Below are 26,987 nucleotides of genomic sequence, written 5' to 3'. Positions count from 1 at the left end.
GTCTTACTTGAATAAAAATGTGGATGGAGTGAGCATTTACTGTACTCATAGCAAATTGAAATATTATTTATAGCAAATTGAAATGTTATTTACAGTGAGCAAAATGTTTTGTGTTAGTCAAAAACAAATTAGCACATGGGCCTTTTGGTAGTGGATAGTCAGAAATAAAATATTTGTTTTTTTTCTAAGCAGAATTGCTTTAGTTTAGATGCCAGGGAAAAGGAAACTACGTGTTTTATGATGCAGTAATGTGTAGTAGTTGAAAACTGTGGGCTCTGGAACCACACTGCTAGAGGTAGAGTCCCAGATGTTGCTGTTTGACTTCATACAAATTACTTTCTTTGTCTCATTTTTCTCATTTATACAATTAGGATGGTGGTAACATTATTCCTTCAGAAGGTTTTTGTCAGAATTAATTGAGACTTCATGTAAACTATGTAGAACAGTGTTTGATACACAAACACACACACATACACACACTTCATATTGTAAATGAAAAGATCTAAGTTAAAGAGCGTTGCTATCTGTTACGGCCTGTCTCAGCAGTTACTTCCTGTAGTCCTTGTTCTGTATCTTGGCAACTTGAGCCCAAATTCCAGATCCAAATCTGATGTTACCTTGGGTGAAGTTGAGTATATGGGTGAGCTAGCTATCAGGTCAAGGTCAATAGGTTCAGGGTCAGAACAGCAGACCTAGGGGCAGGAGTTCTCTCAGATGAATCCACCTGTAGCAAACCCTCACTTCTGATTAGGATGTCAGCTTAAAGCCATCTGCCATGTGGAGGGGCTCTGGTTGAGTTTGTGAGGTCCTTTGGTTTGCTGCCTGCTGAATTTCTTCACTGGCCTCTTCCAGCTTCTGTCTGTGGGATTAGAATAGTGCTATCCCCGGGAGTACTCAGCACCGTCTGTTACGGTGCAAGAAAAAAATACTAAAATGTTTGTTTGTATTTTTATCTTTCTTTTAATTTTTTAGGATGGGCTTTCTGATATATTAAGTGATAGCATATGTATAACTTACAAATAAATATACATATATTGTAGTTATGTGCCCAAGTATGTTTTTAATTATAGATGCATGATTTAAAGTTTCCTAGAAGACTTTCAGAAATAGGAAAAGATGGAGCCTGTTAAGGAATTTCACAACTGTGGTCTCTTATTTTTCTCTTGTGTGTTGTGACAGTCTGAAGTTAAGAGGCTGTCCCTTGTGCCCCACTGGCAGATCCCTTTTTTACTTAGCAGTGTTGTGACTCACAGAAAGCCTGGAGACAAAATTGAGACTTGCTGCTTTGGTACTGCTTTTGACATTTCTTGTTCCTGTCACTCTGAGCTGAAATGTTTCCTGTGGCCCTGTTGGGACAACCTATCTTTTGACAAAGTTAAATTATCTGGGGTCTCCTTTGTCCACGTTCAAGTTTTGGTTGTTTGGCATTGATCAGCTTTTGCTGTCACTGTGGATATTTATATACCATATCATTCAGAGAATTCTGTCTTTTTTTTTTTTAATGTGGTAACCTTTCCTCTCACAGCTAATTTTTTTTTTTCCACAACTAAATTTTTTTTCTTATTTTTAATTTTTGTATGTGTCATTTCAGTGAAATTTTTTCAAGAGGGAGAGTAAACTGAAGGGTTCCATTTACTGTCTTGAAACCAAAAGCCTGGCATGTTTTTAGATTTTTATTTTAAAAGAGATATTTATTATTTGTTTTAAACTAAGAATGTTTACTACTTAAGAACTAATGTTGAATCTTTTTGTAAAGCTTTTAAAGTCCTAATAAACTCTCACCTCCCTCATTTTAAATACAGATTTAAAAATATGCTTTTGTTGGCATAATCCTGAGTGTGAGTTAATAATCCTAGTTTACCACTTTAGTTACTCTGTATTCTTGAGTACCTACCGCAAGCTAGTCATTCTTGGAAATGCCATGAATATTAAGATGAGTAAGGCAGTAGTGTTTGTCCTTAGTTTTAAAAAGCCAAGGAAGGTAAATAGATACTCTACTAATAATAATTAATTATGATAAAATAAGTGTTTAAGCAGCAGTATAAATAAAATCCTGTGGAGTTACTAAGGACCAAGTGATTAATTTTGTCTAGATGATAGGAAGGCTTCATTCACAGAAGCGTGTTAGTTGACCTGGGCCTTGAGGAATACATTGCTTAACAGGTGGTAAAAGTATAGAAGAAAAGCAAAGAAAAATAAAAGTACAGAAGAAACATTCTAGGGAGGGGAAGAAGCATGAGCAAAGGTATAGAAGGGTAAAATTTACGGCATGTTCAAGGACTGGTTTCTTGCTCAGTGAAAGTAGAAGAACATGGAATATACGATGCTGAGTCAAATAGGGATGGAGGTGAAAGCAGCAGCTGGAGAGCCTGAGGCAGGGCATTTATATGTCCTCAGAGAGTCTTACTACCAACATGATACTGTTTGTTTGCACTACTTGATAGTATAGTTTGGGTTGGGGGCAGTGATAAATTGAAATAGGAAAGTGGGATTAGGACAGCTCTGTATCTTTTCCCCAGATTCTTCTTTTTATCTGTTAGGGTCTTGTTGGCAGATGCAAAGGGCATACAGAAGAGTGGATGAGATAAGATTGAGATGACATTATGAAATTTAATAAAACCTGAACTTTTAGAAATATTCCTTTAATCAGTATGTTAAATTTAGGAAAGATCTTTACTATAGCAAAGGAATAAACCTATAATTTCCATGTGGTTTTGTTCTTCCTTTGAAGTATAGTGCCTTCTGGTTACAATGTGAGTGTTGAACTGAAACTTTTTTTTTTAAGGTGGTGAAAACAGTTGGTTTGCGTGAGGTCTGGTTTTTTGGGCTGCAGTACGTGGACAGCAAGGGCTATTCTACATGGCTTAAACTAAATAAGAAGGTAAAGTGTGTATGATAACATCTAGCTGATAATTAAGTTGCTTTGAAGTTGATCTTGATCATGTTAAATCAGTCAGATTGAGCCAGAAAAACTCAGACTGATTTTAAACCTCTTTTTATAGTTATCTCTGTGAATCATTAAAGGTGTCATGTCTTAATTTATTAAGGTACCATCACCATATCATCCTCAAAAAAGAAATGTTCATTTTTTTTCCTATTTGATAACTCAGCAGTAAGAAATACTATAAGGTATTGCTTAGTACTTTGGTCTTAAACATCTTCAGGATAAGTTGCTCTGGAGAAATTTCAATTAGGTTATTAATTAGGATCTGTGAGTTATCAGTCACATTCATAAGTATGGAATCTTTTTCTCACATTTATTACAGGTTTAAAATCTTACTTAATAGATTTAGAATCTTATGTTTTATATCCTATTTTGTACCAAAAGAGAATATTATGTGACTATGGTCAGTTATTGTGAACCTAAGGTTTTTATTGACTATACTTGAAATTACTATTACAGGTGACACAGCAAGATGTTAAAAAAGAGAATCCTTTGCAATTCAAATTTAGAGCTAAATTCTTTCCTGAAGATGTTTCTGAGGAATTAATTCAAGAAATAACCCAGAGACTTTTCTTCTTGCAAGTTAAAGAAGCTATATTAAATGATGAGATATATTGTCCACCAGAAACTGCAGTTCTTTTGGCTTCCTATGCTGTCCAGGCCAAGTACGGAGACTATAATAAAGAGATTCATAAACCAGGCTACCTGGCTAATGATAGACTCCTCCCCCAGCGGTAAGTGAAGCATGCTTTTACCCTATAGTCTCTGAAAAGTCATATTTTAGAAGTTTGTAAATGGTTGTGTTTGGTTTTGTTGTGTTTTGTTTTTTTATTTTTAGATTTTTAAGTTGCCAGTTGGGTTAGAGTATACTTTTAAGTTATGACCCAGAAGCTATATAGATTTATGTACTCTGTAATTACTTAAACATTTTGTCTCTTCTCATTCTCACAGATAAGCAGTAAGTGGAGGCAGTGATAATTTGGGCTTGAGGAGGCATGACTGTTGCTACTTATTAGTAAAAATTCTCATGCAGGTAGACCGTTGCTTAATAAATGTTTTTGAAAATAATAAGTTCCAGGCTATATTTCCTCCATAGAATTAAAATTAAATTTGTAACGTTCCAAAAGACTTTTTAAACTTGGTTATTGGACTTTCAGTCTAGTGCTCTGTTCTCATCTGCAGCATACTACTACCTGTTCTGAACTTGGGTCTGTTCCCCAGACGCGGGAAAGCCAATCTACTGACACCTGTTTGTGGTGAAGGAAAGTACAGCATTTATTGCAGGGTACCAAACAAGGGAGTGAGAGACAAGTCTCAGGTCCACTCCCACCTGATCTTTGAGTTAGGTGCTTATTAAAGGGAAAGAACAAAGAGGCTAGAATTTAATCATTGTTTTGTGACAGCTTGGGAGTCAGAAGTCTGTGGTTTAAGATTCTCTGGCTAGGTGGCCCGTGACTTGGGGGCTGCCGAATAACCTGAGTTTGTACGTTAATGATGATATCTATAATAGAAATTTTAGTATAGTAACATTAATATTGTTATTGACAACAGCAGCTTTAGTTATCTGGCTGTTGGTTGATTAGTGTTCAGTTAGCACAGGGTTGAAGTCAGAGGGGACAAGGAAAGGCAAAAAAGTTTTGCGTATAGAGATTAATAAAAAACTCAGTAAGAGAATTTGGTTTAGCGAGACCTGGTTTCAATGTAACAGTTATTTTAAGGTAGCATGCTGCAGGAAAGCATCATTAGCAGGCCTTGGTTTTAAATGCTGATTCTACCCTTTGCTAATTATGTGGCCTCACGTATATAACCTACACTCTCTGAGCCTTAGTGTCTCACTCTGCACAACGAGGGTAGCAGTTTTGCTCTGTCAGCCTTATGTTTATGATTACAGTTCATGAACTGTGTGCTTTACAGTTTTAATTGTAAAGTGTGATACAACTGGTAGTTGGTAGTATTATTTACAAAATCTAGAAATTACATCAAATATTACTTTTAAACATTTCAGTTCTTAATGGTAGTGGTATACATGACCCTGATATTAGAATGTAAACAGGGACTTTTCTTTAAAATCCAGAGAAATTATTACTATTTGCACAAGATTCCTGAATTTTAAAATTTCTAATTAAAGGCAAAACTGCATTTTATTAACCTAAAATTTAAGTTCTCTATCACTTCCTCATAATATTTAAGCTCTTAAGTGTAATTTCTTTTTTGTAGGTACTAAATATGAAGACATCAAAACTACTTTTTGTTTACTTTTATTATTAAATTCCTTTGTAGCATTAACAATTAATTTTGGTTAGTAAATTATATTCTGGTGCTGTATGCTTTATAGGTACCATTAAGTACAGTAGATTTAGTAATTGGTCATTAAATGTCATGTACTGTTCTGCTCTTTAATACTATAACAATAATAGTTACAATAGTATATATTATTCACTGGAAGAATCAGGAGTATGAGATACTTGTTACTCTGTTTATAATTATTGGTCCAACCCAAAAATCAGTGTCTCAGATTTTTTAAGCATTGAATTGAGTAATTGATTGCCAGTGTAGTAGAATTACATTTCAGATGATTTTTTCTTAATTTTAAAAATTATTATTTTATTTAAAAAAAATTTTTTTTTAACTTTCTGTTTTGTATCAGAGTATAGCTGGTTAACAACATAGTGATAGTTTCAGGTGAACAAAGAAGGGACCCAGCCATACATATACATGTATCCATTCTGCCCCAAACTCCCCTCCTATCCAGGCTGCCACGCTACATTGAGCAGAGTTCCATGTGCTATACAGTAGGTTCTTGTTGGTTATCCCATTTTAAATACAGCAGTGTATACATGTCCATCCCAAACTCCCTAACTATCCCTTCCTCCCAGCAACCATAAGTTTGTTCTCTAGGTCTGTGAGACCTAGAGAAACCCAATCTATTTAGGAAGAAGCATATGCTGCTCGAGATTTGGTTTTTAACTTTGAAGGTCCAGTCAGGTGTCCTTCAAGTTGTTAGTCTCAGGATGATTAATTCAAGTTGTCTAAGTTTAAAAAATAAATCCATAATGTCAGAATACTAAGTTTTTAGTTTAGAATAGAGGAGATACTTTTAGTCATTGATTTTATTCCAGATATTAAAGTGAAAGTTGCTCAGTCATGTCTGACTCTTTGCGACCCCATGGACTGTCCCTGTAATTCTCCAGGCCAGAATACTGGAGTGGGTAGCCTATCCCTTCTCCAGCGGATCTTCCCGACCCAGGAATCAAACCAGAGTCTCCTGCATTTTAGGTAGATTTTTACCAACTGAGCTATGAGGGAAGCCAGATTCCATGTATAATATATAACCAACTTTTATCACTTAAGTGCCTGGGGAAAATTAGTAATCAGGTTATTTGGTGAACCTAAATCAAATATATAAATTTAATGATTTTGATGGATGATTATAATCCTTGTATTGAAAAACCCAGATAAGCAATCTGGTCTCCCACAGTAGAGTTTAGCAGTCTGCTGATAGGAATAGTCAGCCCCACCAGATACTATCCCTCTCTTTTGAAAAGAGCTAGATGTGCGTGTTTTTCTGTACCAGGTTTCTGACTTGGGTATCTGGGTGGTTTGAAATAGCTTTTTAAGGTGAGAAGGAACCCATTTCAGAGAAGGAAGATGTCAGTTTTTAACCTATTGACATCTCCAGTGTAAGAGCAGTTTTAGTAGAACGTTGGGGGTTGAAGCCAGATGGTGGTAGACTCGGGGCAGTGATGTGAGGTATAGAAATAAAGGACAGTAAAAGAAACAGTTCCTGAAAGATATTTGGCTGTGATAAAGAAAAAAACTAAGAGGAGGGAAGCATGGGTTTAAAGTGTTCTTTAAAATATGGAAAATAATTAATTCCTTTATTCATTCTACAAAATTTTGCCTCTTCTGTTTGGCACTGGGCATAACTGGTGAGCAACATGGATGTGATTGGTGCGAGCTTCACACAAATAAGTATACTGTCATACCTCCTTTTTTTTTGTGCTTTGTTTTATTGTGCACTGTAGGTACTGTGTTTTTAACAAATTAAAGGTTTGTGGCAGCCAGCATCAAGCAAGTCTGTTAGCACTATTTTTTTTCTAGCAGCTTTAGCTTACTTCATGTATCTCTATCAGCTTGGAGCTTCCTGAAATATTTCAAACCCTCCACTAGCAAAATGATTATGACATTCTGAAGGCTCAGATGGTGGTTACCTTTTTTTTTTTAACAATAAAGTATTTTTAAATTTTAGTGTGTACATTGTTTCTATGGACAGAATGCTGTTGCACACTTAATACAGTATAGTATAACCATAACCTCTGTATGCACTAGAAAACGGAAAATTTTGTGTAACTTGCTTTGTTGAGGTGGTCTGAAAATGAACCAAAAATATCTCTGAGATGTGCGTGTATCTGGTAATATAGATAGGCAGGGATGATAAATAATGGAATGAGAACATATTTCCTGAGAAAATAGAGGAATAAGTCATTTAAAGGGATTTCCAGGCAGTGCAGCGGTAAAGAATATCCACCTGCCAATGCAGAAGACACAAGAGACTCGGGTTCCACCCCTGGGTCAGGAAGATCCCCTGGAGAAGGAAATGGCAACCCACTCCTGTTTTCTTGCCTGGGAAATCCCATGCACAGAGGAGCCTGGGGGGCTATAGTCACGGGATCGCAGACTGGGATATGACTTAGTGTGCGTGCAGGCACTCACACGCACAAGTTGTTAAAGGCCCAAGTAGATTTAAAGTCAAAGTGCAACATATTAGCCTTATCATGAAGAAAAGACTCCTTTTTTTCTGGACAGAAGATTTAGCTTCCCCACCCACCCCTCAGTAATTTTTTTTTTCTTTTTAAAATTTTTTCAAGTTTTTTCTTTTTATTTTTGGCTGTGCTGAGGCTTCCTTACTGTGCACAGGCTTTCTCTAGTTGTGGCAAGTGGGGGCTGCTCTCCAGTTGTGGTGCATGGGTTTCTTATTGAGGTGGCTTCTCTTGTTGGAGAGGACAGGCTCCAGGGCACGTGGACTCAGTAGTTGCAGGCTCTAGAATCATTTAGAGTCAGCTTTTTTGGCGGGGGTGAGATTTAATAACCACTCTATTCCATGCACTAGGGACTCTGGAAGGGACTGGGGCTGGGCTGAGAGCAGAGAAGGTACAATCCTAGAGCAAGGAGGGCAGGGAGAAGGATGGAAACCAGGAAAATATGTATTATCTGCTAAGTCACTTCAGTCTTGTCCGACTCCGTGCGACCCCATAGACGGCAGCCCACCAGGCTCCCCTGTCCCTGGGATTCTCCAGGCAGGAACTCTGGAATGGGTTGCCATTTCCTTCTCCAATGCATGAAAGTGAAGAGATGCTCTGATTTTATAGACCACATCTCACCTGCATGTGACCACTGCCCTCCCCAGCACCTCCTCACGCGGATGCTGGGTCCTCTCTGCTCCCCTCGGGCTAGAGTCTCTTCCCCATCCCCTACCCACCCTGCAAAGCGGCGGGGCCCTGGGGCCTTGTCTTGTCTTTGAGGCCTGAGATGGAAGCAGCAGTCTGGTGAGGGGGCCCGCCGCTGCGGCATGCCCAGCTCTGGGGGCAGGGTCCAGCCCATGCGCAGTATGGGCTGGGCTGGGGAGGCCCTAGTGCACTGGGTGCGGTGGTGAGTGCTGGACCAGGCGCTGGGGTGTCAGAGTCCACCGGGAGGCGTGGCGCTTGAGGCCTTGACTGACCAGTTCCGCAGAGAACCGTGCAGGGGAGAGCTGGGTGCTGGTGGCTGTTGGCCAGGTTGGCGGTGTGTGCGAAGGCCCCCAGGCGAAGCAGGCACTTGGCGGATCCGGACAAGTGGGCCCTGGCTAGCGCCTCACCGTCCTGGGCTGGGGACAGGGAACCCTGGGGGCTCTGCCCGGCTTCCATTGCCTCAAATAGCCCACAGCGAGCTCCACTAGGGCTCAGTAGTTGTGGCCCACCAGCTTAATTGCCCCAAGGCATGTGGGATCCTCTCTGCGCAAGAATCAAACCTGTGTCCCCTGCTTTGACAGGAGGGTTCTTTACCACTGGACAATGAGGGAAGTTCTCTCTTTTTTTAATTTAATTTTTATTTTATATTGGGATATTATATTTGATTTATAGTGTGTTACTTTCAGTGTACAGCACACTGGTTCATTTATACATAACATATGTCTATTCTTTTCCATATTCTTTTCCAAAGTGGGAATTTTAGATACCTGCAAACCAGTCATGCATATTAATAATACAAGTACATTATATAAAATGGAAATGAAGGAGATTTGAGATGCTTAATATAAAAAGCCAGAACATAAATCGTAGTGGCATTCAATTTAATTAACTTGTGCATTCAGATTTCGTTAACATTGTCATTTCTGCAGTTGGCTGCATTGCATTGCATTACATTGCCCTCAAGGCTTGCCTCTTGATGAGCACAGAGGGCAGATGGCAAGAGTATTAAGACAAGAAAATTGTGAAAGTTTAAGTGCTGTAAAGAAGTGTTCAGTTTAAGTGTTGAAAATAAGAATGTTTGTTCATGTTTGCTTATATTTGTAAAAGAGACACTGAAATGATACAAAAGAAACTAATAAGTTACTTGAAGCTTGGGTGGGAGGGGGAATGCCTTTTCACTTGTAAACTTACCTAAAAGTATACCTGTAGAAAATACAAAAATTAAATTTAGCAGCAAAGAAAGTAAATACATAGAAGCAAAGAAGAATTCTGATTTTTGATCTGTTCCTCTCAAATCTTTCTTAATATTCATGAGAAAGTTACTTTCCCTGTTTTTGGTGCAATATTTTATTCATTGCAAGCATTCCCATATGCTATCCATGTAACTATTTCTAAAACTTACTGTAAAATAATTTTAGGGTCATAGAGTCTTTTTATTTTGAGTTAATTGTAGGTTCACACATAGTTAAAATAAAAAATGGTAATGAGGTCTGGGTCCTATGTGTCCTTCTCCGAGCTTTCCCGAATGGTAACATCTTAGATGACTTCAGTACAATATCACAACTAGGATCTTGGCATTGATGCCATCCACTGACCCCATTCGGGTTTCATTAGTGTTACTGCAGTCATTTGTGTATATGTATGTATGTATTTGTGCAGTTTTATCATATGTGTAGTTTTGTATGACTACCACAGTTAAGGGACTGAATAATTGTAGACTTTTTAAAAGCATATTGACTTTGAATCTAAGGGACATTTTTATAGATTCTTTTTTTTTTCCTTACAGTGTTTTGGAGCAACACAAACTGACAAAAGAACAGTGGGAAGAAAGAATACAGAATTGGCATGAAGAACATAGAGGAATGCTAAGGTATTGAGTGGTTATTTTCTTAGTGTTTTTCCTCAAATTAAGGGTTTTTTAATAACACTTTTTATTATATGAGATTATCCCTCAAAGGTTATTAGACTTATATGAATACATGTAAAGCACTAAACTTTAATCCAAAATGTTTTGTAATTTGTTTGATCTTATTTTTATGTATGTTAAAATCAGCTTTATTTCAATAGGGAGGATTCTATGATGGAGTACTTGAAGATTGCACAGGATCTAGAAATGTATGGAGTCAACTATTTTGAAATAAAAAATAAGAAAGGAACAGAATTGTGGCTAGGTGTTGATGCTTTGGGTCTGAATATTTATGAACATGATGACAAGTAAGTAAATTAGTTGAATAGTGAATAAGTCTTTATTCAGCAGTCTGTGTGGCTTTAATCTTACGTGTAAAGTCCTCTTGGGGCCTGATTACTCTTAACTCCTTTTCCCTTGCCCCCAAATTAAAAGATTAGTTAATGTCGGATAGGTTCTCAGATAATATATCTGTTTTCTCAACATCTTGTAGTTTCAGAGTTCTACTTCTCAAGAAGTATGTTTATCAAATAGAGTGATTTCACTTCTATTTGAAGTATGCTTCCTGATGTCTTGTGAGTTATGTCTGATAACTTAAAATTTGTTTTCTCATTGATGAAAAGTGATTGCTTAAATGTTTTGCCTGGCCTGTAGGTTGTAATTGAAATTAACATACATAAACAGCAGCAGTGAGACAGTGAATTATAGGTGCATAATTTACTGTATTTTGTAACACTTTTTGTTTGAACATTTATATGAACTATTTTGAATATTTTTAGACATCAATAAAGTAGAATATTGCTGTATCATGCATAGTGAACAGTGGCATTTTATTTTGAAATCAACCCGGAATGTATAATATGTCAGGCTCTTAGAGCACTTTTAAGTAATGATAGCTACAGTTATTTTGCACCTTCCTTTTATTTACCATGTCACATGAGCATCTAAGTCTATGCCAGTAATGCTTTTTTCTAAGATGTTTCTTTTTATCCTGGCCTCAGAACTTTATTTTCATTATTTGCAGGTATCTAATAAAGTACACATTCCTAAGCAAATACAAATTCCAAAAGAGAGTGTTTTACTGATTTTACTCTATTTTTTCATATATTACAAAGCAAGTTAAAATGCTATGTTATTCAGAAGAGAAAATTTTGAAAGTTTTGAATGAAAAGCAAAAATGACCTGAAGAGTAAATTTTGTAGATGAAATCTTTTCTTTTTCTTCCTTTAAAAATTTAGAGTACCTGTTAGAGGTGTGACTACAGATAAAGATGGGGAATGTGAAAGAGGGGTGAGCTCAAGATGGGAGGGAATGGGACTGGGGATTCTGGACAGTGGGGACTTTGGACTTAACTGGAATGGGTCAGTTTCTTTTTATAATGAGAATATATTCATCTTAAAGGGTGCTTTTTTTTTTTTTTTTTTAAGGTTAACACCTAAAATTGGTTTTCCTTGGAGTGAAATCAGAAATATTTCATTTAATGACAAAAAATTTGTTATAAAGCCGATTGACAAAAAGGCACCTGTAAGTAAAATTCTTTTATTTTTATGTATTAACTGTTTAAATTTCTGCCACTTTGCTATGCTAGCACTTGAAGAACGACAATAATAATAATAGATATTATTGTGTATTCATTGAATTGCTTCTGAGAAGTAGCCCTTTTCACAGTTTTATTTTAACTGAGATTTAACTATAAGATAGGCAGTATTTATTAGGAGATGGTTGGAAACAATCGCCATTCCTATTTAAAAAAAGCATGTTGGTGGCTGGAACATTCCCAGTCCCATTCCCTCCCATCTTGAGCTCTGGAGGTAACCTCCTCTACATTAACTTGCTTAGAGGGTATTGCATAATGAACTTTGGATTTTTGTAACTCAGAGCCTTGAACGTAAGAAATATTTATATTTAAATAGTTTTTTAAATTGCTCTGGTGTCAGGTATACTCTAGTATTTTAGCTCAGTTATTGAAAACACAAAGATATGGAGAAAATTTCTAGGTTAAAAAGTTTAACAGACTTGAACAAAGGTCCAATTTTGAGATTAATGGCAAAGGCAAAACAAACAAAAAATCCTCCTCTGAGGTGAAGGAATTGATGTTCATAGTTTTTTTGGAGAAGAAAAAAGAATAAAGGTCATTTACTATATTGAGAACATAAGAATGTTAGCTTCTCCACAAAACCAGTAGGGAACAAAAGGGGGAGGAACCAGTTTTCTGAAAGTATGGCATAAGGAGTGAAGAAATTCTATGATTTCTAAAATATATAGAATATGACATTAGAATTCATAGGAAAGGCTGGAATTTTGTAGAGATTATTATGGGAAGAAATATCCTTTCATGAAGATTTTAAATTCAGGCTCCTTTATGTTTAGGATTTTGTTTTTTATGCACCTCGTTTGAGAATCAATAAGCGGATTTTGGCCTTATGCATGGGAAACCATGAACTGTACATGCGAAGAAGGAAGCCTGACACTATTGAAGTACAGCAGATGAAGGCCCAGGCTAGAGAGGAGAAACATCAGAAGCAGTTGGAAAGGTATGGAGTTTATGGCCTTTCTTTTTCTTAATTCTTGACTGCTGGGTCTTCATTGCAGCACATGGGCACTTCTCTTCTTTTGTTGTGGAACATGGGCTCTAAACACATGAGCTCAGTAGTTGGGGTGCATGGGCTTCTCTAGTTGGAGCACATGGGCCTGGATGTCCCAAGATATGTAGAACCCCAGTTCCCCAACCAAGTGTCAAACCTGCATCCTATGCTTTGGAAAGTGGATTCTTAACCACTGGACCACCAGGCAAGTCCCTAGCCTTTCATTTTTAGTTGATAGCAGTAGGTTATCTAAAATTTAAGGATCCTCATCAGTTTCTATGCTGCTGCTGCTAAGTTGCTTCAGTCGTGTCCGACTCTGTGCGACCCCATAGACGGCAGCCCACCAGGCTCCCCCATCCCTGGGATTCTCCAGGCAAGAATACTGGAGTGGGTTGCCATTTCCTTCTCCAGTGCATAAAAGTGAAAAGTGAAAGTGAAGTCGCTCAGTCGTGTCCGACTCTTAGTGACCCCATGGACTGCAGCCTATCAAGCTCCTCCATCCATGGGATTTTCCAGGCAAGAGTACTGGAGTGGGGTGCCATTGCCTTCTCTGAAATATAAGAATCCTATCAGTTTCTATAGTATACTCTAAATTTACATTTTTACATTATATTCATTTAATACTATGATATATGGTTGGCCAAAAAGTTTGTCCAGGTTTTTCCAAAAGGTGATACAGAAAATGTTCTTAAAATTGAATGACAGCATGTGTTATCACTGTCCTCTTTTAAAGTGAGGGTATATAATTTTCAAGTTAGAAATCTTTGATAGATATTTCTGAGAAAATAGCTTTTTGAGACTTCACAGATGTGCTTTTCCTGTATTGTGCTTGCTTTTTACTGACAGACTTTGGTGTGGACATAGTATGAAATTTTCAAGCTTGTTTTGCTTGTGACTTGTGTGTCTTCACTTTTCAGGGTAGGAATATGCTGAATATTTTGATTTGAAACAGTGTCAGTGACGTGAAGTGAATAGTCACTATTCCTAGTTAAATAACTCTAGCACTCCCTGCCAGTGACACTGATCTTTTTAACCAGGGTTCACTTGACTTTCAAAAAAGATGTTAAAGATTAAATTAAGACTTCTGAAACATAAAAATATTGAATAAATTCCTTGTTTACCTTGGAACCACATTACTGGCTCTGGCACTCATAATTCCCAAATCTGATTCTATACTAACTTAGACTTTATGCTTTATTTGAAAAAATTTAGAGTCCAAATTAAAGTTAACATCAATTGAGGAAATCATTGCAGAATAACACAATAATCTTTAGAGTAGGTTCTAAAGAAAACAAAATTGAGGACCCCTAACAATATACATAAAAACATATTGTGTTGGAAATGACATAATTTGAATCCAGTAATTAAATCAGCCCTTTGCCAGAAATAGTTTTGCTACCTATATTTTTAGTCATTAGATGCATTTTTTTTCTTAAATGTTCTGTGTAATTTAGATATTTTATTAATTCACATTGTTTCACTCAAGTTGTCTGCCTTAGAGAAGTTAGTTCAGTTCAATCGCTCAGTCATGTTGGACTCTTTGCAACCCCTTGGACTGCAGCACACCAGGCCTCCTTGTCCATCATCAACTCCCAGAGTTTACTCAAACTCATATCCATTGAGTCGGTGATGCCATCCAATCATCTCATCCTCTGTTGTCCCCTTCTCCTCCTGCCCTCAGTCTTTCCCAGCATCAAGGTCTTTTCAAATGAGTCAGCTCTCCACATCAGGTGGCCAAAGTATTAGAGTTTCAGCATCAGTCCCTCCCAGTGAATATTGAGGACTGATCTCCTTTAGGATGGACTGATTGGACCACCTTGCAGTTCAAAGGACTCTGAAGAGTCTTCCAACACCACAGTTCAAAAACATCAATTCTGGCGCTCAGCTTTCTTTACTGTCCAACTCTCACATCCATACATGACTACTGGAAAAACCATAGCCTTGACTAGACAGACCTTTGTTGGCAAAGTAATGTCTCTGCTTTTTAATATGCTGTCTAGGTTGATCATAACTTTTCTTCCAGGGAGCAAGCGTCTTTTAATTGCATGGCTGCAGTCACCACCTGCAGTGATTTTTGGAGCCCCCCAAAATAAAGTCTCTCAGTGTTTCCCAGTCTATTTGCCATGAAGTGATGGGACCAGATGCCATGATCTTCGTATTTTGAATGTTGAGCTTTAAGCCAACTTTTTCACTCTCCTCTTTCACTTCCATCAAGAGGCTCTTTAGTTCTTCACTTTCTACCACAAGGGTGGTGTCATCTGCATATCTGAGGTTATTGATATTTCTCCCGGCAATCTTGATTCCAGCTTGTGCTTCCTCCAGCCCAGCGTTTCTCATGATGTACTCTGCATATAAGTTAAATAATCAGGATGACAATATACAGAATTGACGTACTCCTTTCCCTATTTGGAATCGGTCTGTTTTCATGTCCAGTTCTAACTGTTGCTTCCTGACCTGCATACAGATTTTTCAAGAGAAGTTAACCGCTTCATAAAACATGTTTTAAACAGGCATGAAACTGTCCTGTAATTCCTGACTCCACCATTAAAGATGCTAAGTTGGAATGTTACTTTGAGCTCTGTCATTTTTTACTGCTCTCATGTGGCTTAGGATTATACTGTAGTTCTTGATTTACTTTTAATTGAAGGATAATTACAATATTGTGTTGGTTTCTGCCATACATCAACATGGATCAGCCATAGGTATACATATGTCCCCTCCTTCTTGAAGCTCCCTCCCACCTCCCACTCCATCCCACCCTTTAAGCTTGCAACTTGCCCCAGTTTTAGCTCCCTGAGTTATATAGGAGATTCCCCAACTGGCTGGCTGTTTTGCATATGTTAATGTGTATGTTTCTGTTCTATGCCTCTCTCCGTTCATCCCACCCTCTCCTTCTTATATTCATCTCACCCTCCCCTTCTTCCACCCCTTGTGTCCATAAGTCTGTGTTTGGATCTTCATTGCAACTGGGCAAATAGCTTCATTAGAACCATCTTTCTAGGTCCCATATATGCCTTAACATAGGATATTTGTTCTTCTCTTCTGACTTACTTCACTCTGTGTAATAGGCTCTGGATTTATTCACCCCATTATCACTGACTCAAATGCGTCCCTTTTGTGGCTGAGTAATATTCCATTGTGGTATACGTACCACAGCTTCTTCATCCATTCATGGACATCTAGGTTGCTTCCATGTCTTAGCTATTATAAATAGTGTTTCAGTGAACATCGGGGTACATGTGTCTTTTCAGTTACAGTTTTCTCAGGGTATTTGCCTAATGGTGGGATTGTTGGGTCATACGATAGTTTTAGTCCTGGATTTTTAGGGAATCTCCTTACTGTCTTCATAGTGACTGCATCAGTTTACATTTCACCTAACAGTGCACCAACAAACATGTCATGTCCCTTTTCTCCACGCCTTCTTCAGCTCTTATTATTTGAAGATTTTTTTGATGATGGCCATTCTGACAGGTGTAAGGTGATATTGTAGTTTTCATTTGCCTTTCTCTAATAATGAGTGGCTGACTTTCTTTTTCTGGGCTCCAAAATCACTGCAGTTGGTGATTGCAGCAATGAAATTAAAAGATGCTTATTCCTTGGAAGGAAAGTTACGACCAACCTAGACAGCATATTAAAAAGCAAAGACATTACTTTGCCAACAAAGGTCTGTCTAGTCAAGGCTATGGTTTTTCCAGTAGTCATGTATGGATGTGAGAATTGGACTGTGAAGAAAGCTGAGTACCGAAGAATTGATGCCTTTGAACTGTGGTGTTGGAGAAGACTCTTGAGAGTCCCTTGGACTGCAAGGAGATCCAGCCAGTCCATTCTAAAGGAGATCAGTCCTAGGTGTTCATTGGAGGGACTGATGTTGAAGCTGAAACTCCAATACTTTGGCCACCTGATGTGGAGAGCTGACTCATTTGAAAAGACCCTGTTGCTTGGAAAGATTGAGGGCAGGAGGAGAAGGGGATAACAGAGAATGAGATGGTTGGATGGCATCACTGATGCCAATGGACATGGGTTTAGGTGGACTCTGGGAGTTGGTGATGGACAGGAAGGCCTGGCGTGCTACAGTTCATGGGGTCACAAAGAGTCGGATATGACTGAGCGACTGAACTGAACTGAATAATGAGTGATCTTGAGCATCTTTTCGTGTGTTTATTAGCTATCTGTATGTCTTCCTTGGAGAACCGTCTGTTTAGGTCTTTTGCCCACTGTTGGACTGAGTTATTTGCTTTTCTATTATTGAGTTGCATAAGCTGCTTATGTATTTTGGAAATTAATCCTTTGTCAACTTTCATTTGCTATTATTTTTCTCCCATCCTTAGGGTTGTCTTTTCACCTTGTTTATAGTTTGTTTTGCTGTGCAAAAACTTTTAAATAGGTCTTGTTTGTTTTTTTTTTTTCTGTTACTCTAGGAGGAGACTCATAAAGGATCTTCCTGTGATTTATATAATAAAGTGTTCTGCCTGTGTTTTCCTCTTAAGAGTTTTACAGTTTCTGGTCTTACATTTAGGTCTTTAGTCCAGTTTGAGCTAATCTTTGTATATCATGTTAGGAAGTGTTCTAGTTTCATTCTTTCACGTGTAGCTGTCCAGTTTTCCTAGCACCACTTATTGGAGAGACTGTCTTTGCCTCAGTGTATATTCTTGCCTCCTATGTCAAAGATAAGGGTTTATCGCTGGCTTTTCTGTCTTGTTTCATTGGTGTATATTTCTGTTTTTGTGCCAGTACCATACTCCCTTTATGATTGTAGCTTTGTAGTATACTCTGAAGTCAGGAACGTTGATTCCTCCAGCTCCGTTTTTCTTTCTCAAGATTCATCGCAGCACTGTTTATAATAGCCAGGACATGGAAGCAACCTAGATGCCCATCAGCAGATGAATGGATAAGAAAGCTGTGGTACATATACACAATGGAGTATTACTCAGCCGTTAAAAAGAATACATTTGAATTAGTTGTAATGAGGTGGATGAAACTGGAGCCGATTATACAGAGTGAAGTAAGCCAGAAAGAAAAACACCAATACAGTATACTAACACATATATATGGAATTTAGAAAGATGGTAATGATAACCCTGTATGCGAGACAGCAAAAGAGACGCAGATGTATAGAACAGGCTTTTGGACTCTGTGGGAGAGGGAGAGTGTATGGGATGATTTGGGAGAATGGCATTGAAACGTATAATATCATGTAAGAAACAAATCGCCAGTCTAGGTTCGATGCAGGATACAGGATGCTTGGGGCTGGTGCACTGGGATGACCCAGAGAGATTATATGGGGAGGGAGGTGGGAGGGGGGTTCAGGATTGGGAACTCAGGTACACCCGTGGCGGATTCATGTTGATGTATGGCAAAACCAATACAGTATTGTAAAATAAAAATAAAAAAAAGATTGCTTTGGCTGTTTGGGGTCTTTTGTGTTTCCATACGAATTGTAAGATTTTTTTGTTCCAGTTCTGTGGAAAATGCCATTGGTGATTTGATAGGGTTCACATTGAATCTGTAGATTGCATTTGGTAGTTTAGTCATTTTCACGATATTGATTCTTCTAGTGCAGGAAAATGGAATATCTCTCCATCTGTTTATGTTGTCTTTGTTTTCTTTCATCAGTGTCTTACAGTTTTCTATGTATAGCTCTGTTTCCTGAGGTTGATTTATTCCTACGTATTGTGTTCTTTCTGTTGCAGTGATAAATGGGATTGATTCCTCAATTTCTCTTTCTGACTTTTTGTTGTTAGTATATAGAAATGCGAGTAGTTTTTGTGTATTATTTGGTATCCTGTGATTAGCTCTAGTACTTTTCTGATGGTATTTTTAGGGTTTTGCAAACAGAGTTTCACTGCTTCTTTCCAATCTGGATTCCTTTTGTTTTCTTTAACTCTCTGATTGTCATAGCTAGGACTTCAAAAATTATGTTGAATAATATTGGCAAGAATGGGCACCCTTGTCTTGTTTCTGGTATTAGAGGGGATGCTTTCAGGTTTTCACCATTGAGAATAATGTTTACTGTGGGTTTATCATTTATGGCCTTTATTATGTTGAGGTAGGTTCCTTCCATGCCCATTTTTTAAAGAGTTTTATCATAAATGAGTTCTGAATTTTTTTCGAAAGCTTTTTCTGCATCTATTGAGATGATCTTATGGTTTTTATCTCTCAGTTTGTTAATATGGTGTATCACATTGATTTGCATATATTGAAGAATCCTTGCATCCCTGGAATCACGGGATTTTTTTCTTTTTCTCCAAATAAGTTTCACATATTTATTACTGAGCCTCATAGACTTCTAGTAAGGAAATAAGAAACATTAGGAGCCAAGCATACCATCTCTCCTGTAAGTTTAGACAGTTGTGATGTTCCAACTGTGATTTGGCTGGTTAATATGCAGATGGTCTTAACACATAGCATGTGTTCCACTTTATATGTGACACTTCTTATAGAGCCAGCTTGGTTTTTCTGCAGTGTCTTCTCTTGGAATTGTCCCTGATCTTACTAGTTTTCGTTCGAATCCATTGAGGAATGGGACAATTCTGCTTTTGTTTCTTGGCCAGAAATTGCTTGACCCTGAAAGTCTTATGAGAAGACATCGTGAGAAGCAAACTCAACCATACATAGGATGGTGGAGAAAAGAAAAGCACATGTATGATCTTTATAATGCGTTGTTGAATTCTGTTTGCTGTTTCTTGAGGATTTCTGCATCTATGTTCATCAATGATATTGGCCTGTAATTTCCTTTTTTTATGATGTCTTTTTTTGATTTTGGTATCAGGGTGATGGTGGCCTCGTAAAATGAATTTGGAGGTATTCCTTCCTCTGCAAGTTTTTGAAAAAGTTTCAGAAAGATAGGCAGTAGCTCCTCTCTAAATGTTTAATAGATTTCACCTGTGAAGCCGTCTGGCCCTGAACTTTTGTTGGTAGGGAGATTTTTGATCAGTTTTCATTTTAGGGCTTATAATTGCCTTGTTCATAGTTTCTGTTTTTCCTGGTTCAGTCTTTAAAGCTTGAACTTTTCTAAGAATCTGTCCATTTTTTCCAGGTTGTTCATTTTGTTGGCATATCGTTTCTTGTAATAGTCTCTTCTGATTCTTTGTATTTCTGCATTGTCTGTTGTAACCTGTCCTTTTTCATTTCTGATTTTATTGATTTGATTTTTCTCCCTTTTTTCTTTTTTGATGTTTTTGTTTCTTGAGATAGGATTGTATTGCTGTAAACTTCCCTCTTAGAACTGTTCTTGCTGCATCCCATAGGTTTTTGGTTGTCGTGTTTTTGTTGTCGTTTGTTCCCAGGAATGGTTGATTTCTTACCTTACTTCTTCAGTAACCTGTTCATTTTTAAGAAATGTATTTAGTCTCCATGTATGTATGTTTTACAGTTGTTTTTTTTCCCTTGTAATTGATATCTAGTCTCATATTCTTGTGGTGAGAAAAGATGCTTGATATGATTTCCATTTTTAAAAATTTACTGAGAATTGATTTGTGACCTGAGATGTGGTCTGTCCTGGAAAATGTTCTATGTGCACTTGAGAGGAAAGTGTATTCCTTTGCATTGGGATGGAATGTCCTGAAGATATCAACTAGGTCCATGTGACCTAGTGTGGCATTTAAGGCTTGTGTTTCCTTAATTTTCTGTTTTGATGAACTATTCATTGGTGTAGGTGGGGTATTAAAATCCATACTGTTGTGTTACTGTCAGTTTCTCCTTTTATGTCGGTTAGTGTTTGCCTTATGTATTGAGGGGCTCCTATGTTGGGTGCATAAATATTTGCCATTGTTATGTCTCATTATGCAGTGTGCTTCCTTATCTCTTATAAGATTGTTTAAGGTCTGTTTTGTCTGATAGGATTTTGATTTCCATTTTGCATGGAGTGTCTTTTTCCATCTTTTCGCTTTCAGTCTGTGTGTGTCTCTAGGTCTGAAGTGGGTGTCGCATATGTATGGGTCATGTTTTTGTATCCATTCAGTCTGTGTCTTTTGGTTGGAGCATTTAATCCATTTACGTTTAAAGTAATTATTGATATATATGTTGCTATTGGAATTTTCTTTTTGTTTTGGGCTTGTTTTTGTAGGTCTTTTCCTTCTCTTGTGTTTCCTTCCTGTGGAAGTCCCTTTAACTTTGTCTGTAAAGCTGGTTTTGTGGTGCTAAATTCTCTTAACTTTTGCTTGTCTGAAAGGTTTTAATTTCTCTGTCAAATACAAATGAGATTCTTGCCAGGTAGAGTAATTTTGCTTGTAGATTTTTCCCTTTTAGTACTTTAAATATATCCTGCCATTCTCTTCTGGCCTACAAGGTTCCTGCTGGAAGATATCTGTAAATCGAATGGGGTTTCCCTTGTATGTTGCTTGTTGCTTTTCCCTTGCTGCTTTTAAGAAATAGTCTTTGTGTTTAATCTTTATTAGTTTGACTAGTATGTGTCTCAGTGTGTATCTCCTTGGATGTGTGGGACTCTGCACTTCTTGGACTTGATTGTTTCCTTTCACATGTTGAGGAAATTTTCAAATATAGTGTCTTCAGATATTTTTCTTTTTCTTTTCTAGTACTGGGACACCTAGAATCCGAATGTTGGTGTGTTTAATATTGTCTGAGAGGTCTCTGAGATTGTCCTCAATTCTTTTCATTCTTTTTCCTTTAGTCTGCTCTTCAGAAGTTATTTCCACCATTCCATTCTTCTGCCTCAGTTAATTCTGGTATTGATTGCTTCTAGAGTATTTTTGCTTCCCTGGTGGCTCAGGTGGTAAAGAGCTTGACTGCAATGTGAGAGAGATCTGGGTTCAATCCCTGGGTTGGGAAGATCCCCTGGAGAAGGGAATAATAACCCACTCCAGTATTGTTGCCTACAGAATTCCATGGACAGAGGAGTCTGACGGGCTACAGTCCATGGGATTGCAAAGAGTCAGACATGACTGAGCTACTAACACACAGAGTATTTTAAATTTCACTTTGTATTGTAGATCTCTGTTTATTTTTATTTCTTCTTTGCATTTTGTCCATTCTGTTTTTGAGGTTTTGGACCATCTTTATTATCATTACTCTGAATTCTCTTTCAGACGGTTTGCCTATTTCCTCTTCGTTTATTTGGTCTTATGTGTTTCTGTCTTGTTCCTTCATTTGTGCAGCATTTCTCTGCCTTTTCATTTTTATTCTAACATACTGTGTTTGAGGCTTCCTTTCCCCAGGCTTTCAGGTTGTATTCCTTCTTCCTTTTGCTTTCTTCCCTCAGTGGGTAAGGTTTGTCCAGTGGTTTGTGTAGACTTTGTGTTGGGAGTGACTTCTGCTTGTGTTCTGGTGAAAGGAGTTGAGGTGTCTTTTTTCCCCCCTTTCTGATGGGCTTGGCCGTGTGAGGTGGTATATTTTGGGATGTCTGGTAATCCTGTCTGCTGATTAATGGTTGGGTTTATGATTTTGTCTTGTTCATTGTTTGGGTGAGGTGTCCGCCACTAGGGTGCTGCCAGCAGTTGGGTGATGCTGGATCTTTTTAACACAGTTAACAACTCCATGATTCCTTTCTTGGATTCCATGAAAGGTTCCAACCTATCATTAGTGAGTATTGATTGCCTGCTTCATATACAGTAGGAATTCATTAACTTTTTATTTCATTTGAACACCTGAAGGTTGTTTTATGTTAGTCCGGCCACATGGGGATTGGTGGTCTTTCAGAAGTGGCATGCCAAGTCTTCATTTATTCCCTGCTTTGTAGGTCAGAGAGAGAGAAGTGACGACTGTGTATGTGGAAACAATTTCGCTCAAGCCCAATGACAAAGGAGCCAAGTGACATACTCTGGGGAGTGCCCAGAGGTGTGCTACTGGAGTCTCTTGGGCAAGAACAGTAGTTGGGAAGAGGCAGCAGGAGGCCTCTTTCCCTACAATACATTGGCATATGTAGCTATGTCCTCCTGCATAACTCTCATAACTTTTTTTAAATAGTGAAAATGATGTTCTTTTCCATGGGTTATTGGTCCTTGTAGTCTGTGTTCTTAAGTTACTTGCATCCAAATCAAATTGAGTTTACAATTTAGAGTGAGATAGCTACATACCAGTTGTAGATTAGCTATGGGATAGTCTGTGTCACAGCTGACTGCCTTTATGCCTGGGACTCAGCTGATGTCATACCAAAGAATCCAGGCTTTGGAATTAGATAAATCTGGGTTTAAATTCTAATACTTGTTGAACAAGTAACTTCTTATCCACTATTCTCTTATCCTTACTGTGAAAATAATAGTCCTTTCAAGACTTTTTGTGAGAAATAATAGTGTCAGAATAGAAACATTTAGCAGAGTACCTAATACATAATTAAGTAGTAGCAATAAATAATTTTTAATATTACTAGTACATAGTTTGAATAGAAGTTGAATATATGTTGCTTTTTAGTCTTCATTTTAAGAAAAATGTAATTGGTGCTATCTGATATTCTTTAAAAAGTAATGTATTCTAATATGGGGCTTCTCAGGTGGCTCAGGGGTAAGGAATCTTGACCTGCGTACAGGTTTCTCAGGAGGCAGGTGAGGTGGTTTGGTATTCCTCTCTCTTTAAGAATTTTCCACAGTTTGTTGTGATCCACACAATCAAAGGCTTTAGTGTAGTCAATGAAGCAGAAGTAGATGTTTTTCTGGAATTCTCTTGCCTTTTCTATGAGCCAGCTAATGTTGGCAATTTGATCTCCGGTTCCTCTGCCTTTTCTAAATCCAGCTTCAACATCTGGAAGTTCTCAGTTCTTGTATTGTTGAAGCCTAGCTTGAAGAATTTTGAGAATTACTTTGCTAGTGTGTGAAATGAGTGTGATGGTGTGGTAGTTTGAACATTCTTTTGTACTGCCTTTCTTTGGGATTGATATGAAAACTGACCTTTTTCAGACCTGTGACTGGTTGAGCTTTCCAAATTTGCTGGCATACTTACTGCAGCACTTTAACAGCATTATCTTTTAGGATTTGAAAAGGCTCAACTGGAATTCTATCACCTCTACTAGCTTTGTTCATAGTGATGCTTCCTAAGGTCTACTTGACTTCACACTCCAGGGCAACTTTGGCTCTAGGTGAATGATGACACCATCATAGTTATCAGGGTTGTGAAGATCTTTTTTGTACAGTTCTTCTGTGTATTCTTGCCACCTCTTCTTAATATCTTCTGCTTCTGTTAGGTTCACACTGTTTCTGTCCTTTATTGTGCCCATCTTTGCATGAAATGTTCCCTTGATATATCTAATTTTCTTGAAGAGATCGCTGTAGTCTTTCTTATTCTATTGTTTTCTTCTATTTCTTTTCATTGCTTACTTAGCAAGCCTCTCTTATCTCTCCTTGCTATTCTTTGGAACTCTGCATTCAGATGGGTATCTCTTTCCTTTTCCCTTTTGCTTTTCGCTTCTCTTCTTTTCTCAGGTACTTGTAAGGCCTTTGTATTTCTTCTTCTTGGGGATGGTTTTGATGACCGCCTCCTATACAGTGTTACGAACCTCTGTCTGTAGTTCTTCAGGCACTCAGTCTCCGTCTCTCAGATCTAATCCCATGAATCTATTTGTCACCTGCACTGTGTAATCAGTCATAAGGGATTTGTGTAGGTCATACCTGAATGGCCTAGTGGTTTTCCCTACAAAAAGAAACTAGGTATCACTAAGAAGTGTGGAGAGCCAAAGTCATTTGTATTAATTGAGTGGGGTATTCGTTGGTGATGGCTGTCGGCAGATGAGAATTCTTGTGAGATGAGAAATACAAACTTTGTAAGAGTGCAGCATAGTAAACTTTACAAAACACTTTAACTATCATAATCAAGTTAAATACTGGCTGTACATTTATTTCATTTTTCAATATAAAGACTAAAATTCCTCCCCCCAACTTGCTTGTTGTTACCTTCAGTCTTTTTCTCTTGCTTCCATGTCTCCTTTACCTCCATCCTTGAGGAAGAACAAATGAAACATCAGTAGGGAAAAGGGAAACAGCACCAGTGCCCACCTCCAGAAGGGGCCATCTGTGTGCCAGAGCATGACTTGAAAAGTTCTCAGTTTGTGGAATATTATTGTAGCCTTTGGTCTTCAGATCTGGTGAGATGTAAGTATTCATGAAGTGTCTCAGTGTCTCAGGGTAGAAGCTAACTGTCTTGGAGACTGTGGCAGCTCTGGATTTGACTGAGGAGTAATGTGGGCAGGCTAGTCAGCATCTTAAAGTAGCAGGCAGCCTGGCATGGAAAAGGTAGCTCTTGGCCATACTAGCAATTACTTGAGAAATACTGTGCTCTTGATGTCACAGACAAGACTGCTTTTTCAGCTTTCTAAGGAATACAGGAAGGGCAGCAGTATCTGTGGGGCCTGCAGGCCCTTGTTTTTCTCAAGGAAATTGGGATGCTCAAACTTCCTTAAACCTGTGTAAACCCTGACTCTTACAGTGGTGGGGGCTGTTTACCTATACATATTCTGTCGATTGAGATAGGATGAAAGAGGTGAATGTGCTAAAAGTGAGTCCAAGTCTTGGGGGCAGAGGGGCGCTTAGTTATTCAATCTTCTTTCTGGCTGTTGAGAAAGTGCCTTGTAGGGAAGTCGAGAATAGAGGTGGAGTTCCCCTTTCATGAATGAACTCCAGGCCTTAGACTATTAAATGCTGTGAGGATTCATTAAAACCAGTTGGGAAGATATGGTCACCCTTACACTTAATGCATAGGCCTACTTTTCTTGCTGACTTGTTACAACTCTGCCTGTTTGCCCCAAAGCTGGAGTCTCTCTTCATATTGAAAGCAGATAGGTGCTAGTTGCTGCAGGAAGAAATAGGTAGTAAAACTTTGCTGACAAGCTTATCAGAGATGGCAAGTTGAGAAATTATGTGATTTGGGCTTGAAATTCAGAACTGACATCAAATGGCAGCTATGTCTTTTGTAAATATTTAGGTATATTTAGATAAGTTTTAGATGAAAGCATAATTATTATTTTTTTTAACTAAAAAGAGAATATTATTCCCATTGAAGATAATATTATCTGATAATTAAATCTTATTCATCATTATATTTCTGGCCTTCAACATAGAGTCTGATCCACTGTAAGCCTTTGGTAGATGTTTGATAAATGAATTTGGCTATATTTAGGCCCATGGTAGATGCATCTAAATGACAAAAGCATTCGTTCCCACCAAACTCTCAGGAGGATCTTTTTAGATAGCACTAGATGGTGGGCTTGGAGAAGGCGATGGCACCCCACTCCAGTACTCTTGCCTGGAAAATCCCATGGACAGAGGAGCCTGGTAGGCTGCAGTCCACGGGGTCGCAAAGAGTCGGACGTGACTGAGCGACTTCACTTTCACTTTTTCCTTTCATGCACTGGAGAAGTAAATGGCAACCCACTCCAGTGTTCTTGCCTGGAGAATCCCAGGGACGGGGGAGCCTGGTGGGCTGCTGTCTCTGGGGTCACACAGAGTCGGACATGACTGAAGCGACTTAGCAGCAGCAGCAGCAACAGATGGTGGGCTGCCGTCTATGGGGTCGCACAGAGTCGGACACGACTGAAGCGACTTAGCAGCAGCAGCAGCAGCAGATGGTGGGCTGCCGTCTATGGGGTCGCACAGAGTCGGACATGACTGAAGCGACTTAGCAGCAGCAGATGCATACTGTCGTTCTAAGGGATTTGTCAAAGGAGATAAAACTGATTTGTCATCTTAAGTTGATACTACCTTAGAAATTAAACTTGTATTAATTGTTAATGGTTGAAATATTTTGCCCTTCCATGTTAATTTGCTTTTTAAAGTGAAACAGCCTGTGTACTCCCTTCAGACCTTGCTGTTTATGCCAGTGGGTGGTTTCAGCTAATCTAAAGAAGGCATGTTCTTGGGTATGGCAGCTGTGCAGTTAACTTGTTTTGTGCTCACATATAATTAATTGTCTGGAGTTCAGTTTAAACGGTCACTCACTATAGTTTTTGTGACCTTAAAATAAAATCTATATTTTAATCCAGTGTGTGTATATGTAACAGTGTTGTAGTCCTATATTCTTAACTATATGACTTTTGAATACATCTAAATATAATGAATACTTAAAATATTGATATGCTGTCATTTCTTCTTAGTTGATTTACAGTTAGTACTTAGGTTTCATGTATATATTTTCATATATTAATTTGTAACAACACAGTTTAATTC

The 26,987-nt window shown here is 38.1% G+C and overlaps 2 protein-coding genes across 2 annotated transcripts in view; one reads left to right on the top strand and one right to left on the bottom strand.

Annotated features, from left to right (window-relative positions):
• The window catches only part of RDX (radixin), a 104,202-nt gene that overhangs the window by 27,005 nt on the left and 50,210 nt on the right, over positions 1-26,987 (top strand). The window contains exons 4-9 of the mRNA XM_069554974.1: positions 2,786-2,881; positions 3,404-3,678; positions 10,178-10,261; positions 10,459-10,605; positions 11,725-11,821; positions 12,668-12,831. Coding sequence (XP_069411075.1) covers positions 2,786-2,881; positions 3,404-3,678; positions 10,178-10,261; positions 10,459-10,605; positions 11,725-11,821; positions 12,668-12,831 — 863 coding nt within the window. The remainder of the gene's footprint in view (positions 1-2,785; positions 2,882-3,403; positions 3,679-10,177; positions 10,262-10,458; positions 10,606-11,724; positions 11,822-12,667; positions 12,832-26,987) is intronic.
• On the bottom strand, positions 19,317-19,505 carry LOC138421235 (large ribosomal subunit protein eL39-like). Its single transcript, XM_069555237.1, has one exon. It carries the CDS (start codon positions 19,467-19,469, stop codon positions 19,317-19,319), a length of 153 nt encoding a protein of 50 aa, XP_069411338.1. The 5' UTR covers positions 19,470-19,505.

The sequence above is a fragment of the Ovis canadensis genome, chromosome 15, assembly GCF_042477335.2.
Source record: "Ovis canadensis isolate MfBH-ARS-UI-01 breed Bighorn chromosome 15, ARS-UI_OviCan_v2, whole genome shotgun sequence".
Taxonomy (NCBI): domain Eukaryota; kingdom Metazoa; phylum Chordata; class Mammalia; order Artiodactyla; family Bovidae; genus Ovis; species Ovis canadensis.
This window is presented reverse-complemented; position numbering and strand designations above follow the sequence as displayed.

Excerpts from the sequence above, each read along its gene's own strand:
- LOC138421235 (XM_069555237.1), bottom strand. The coding sequence starts at position 19,469 with ATGTCTTCTCATAAGACTTTCAGGGTCAAGCAATTTCTGGCCAAGAAA.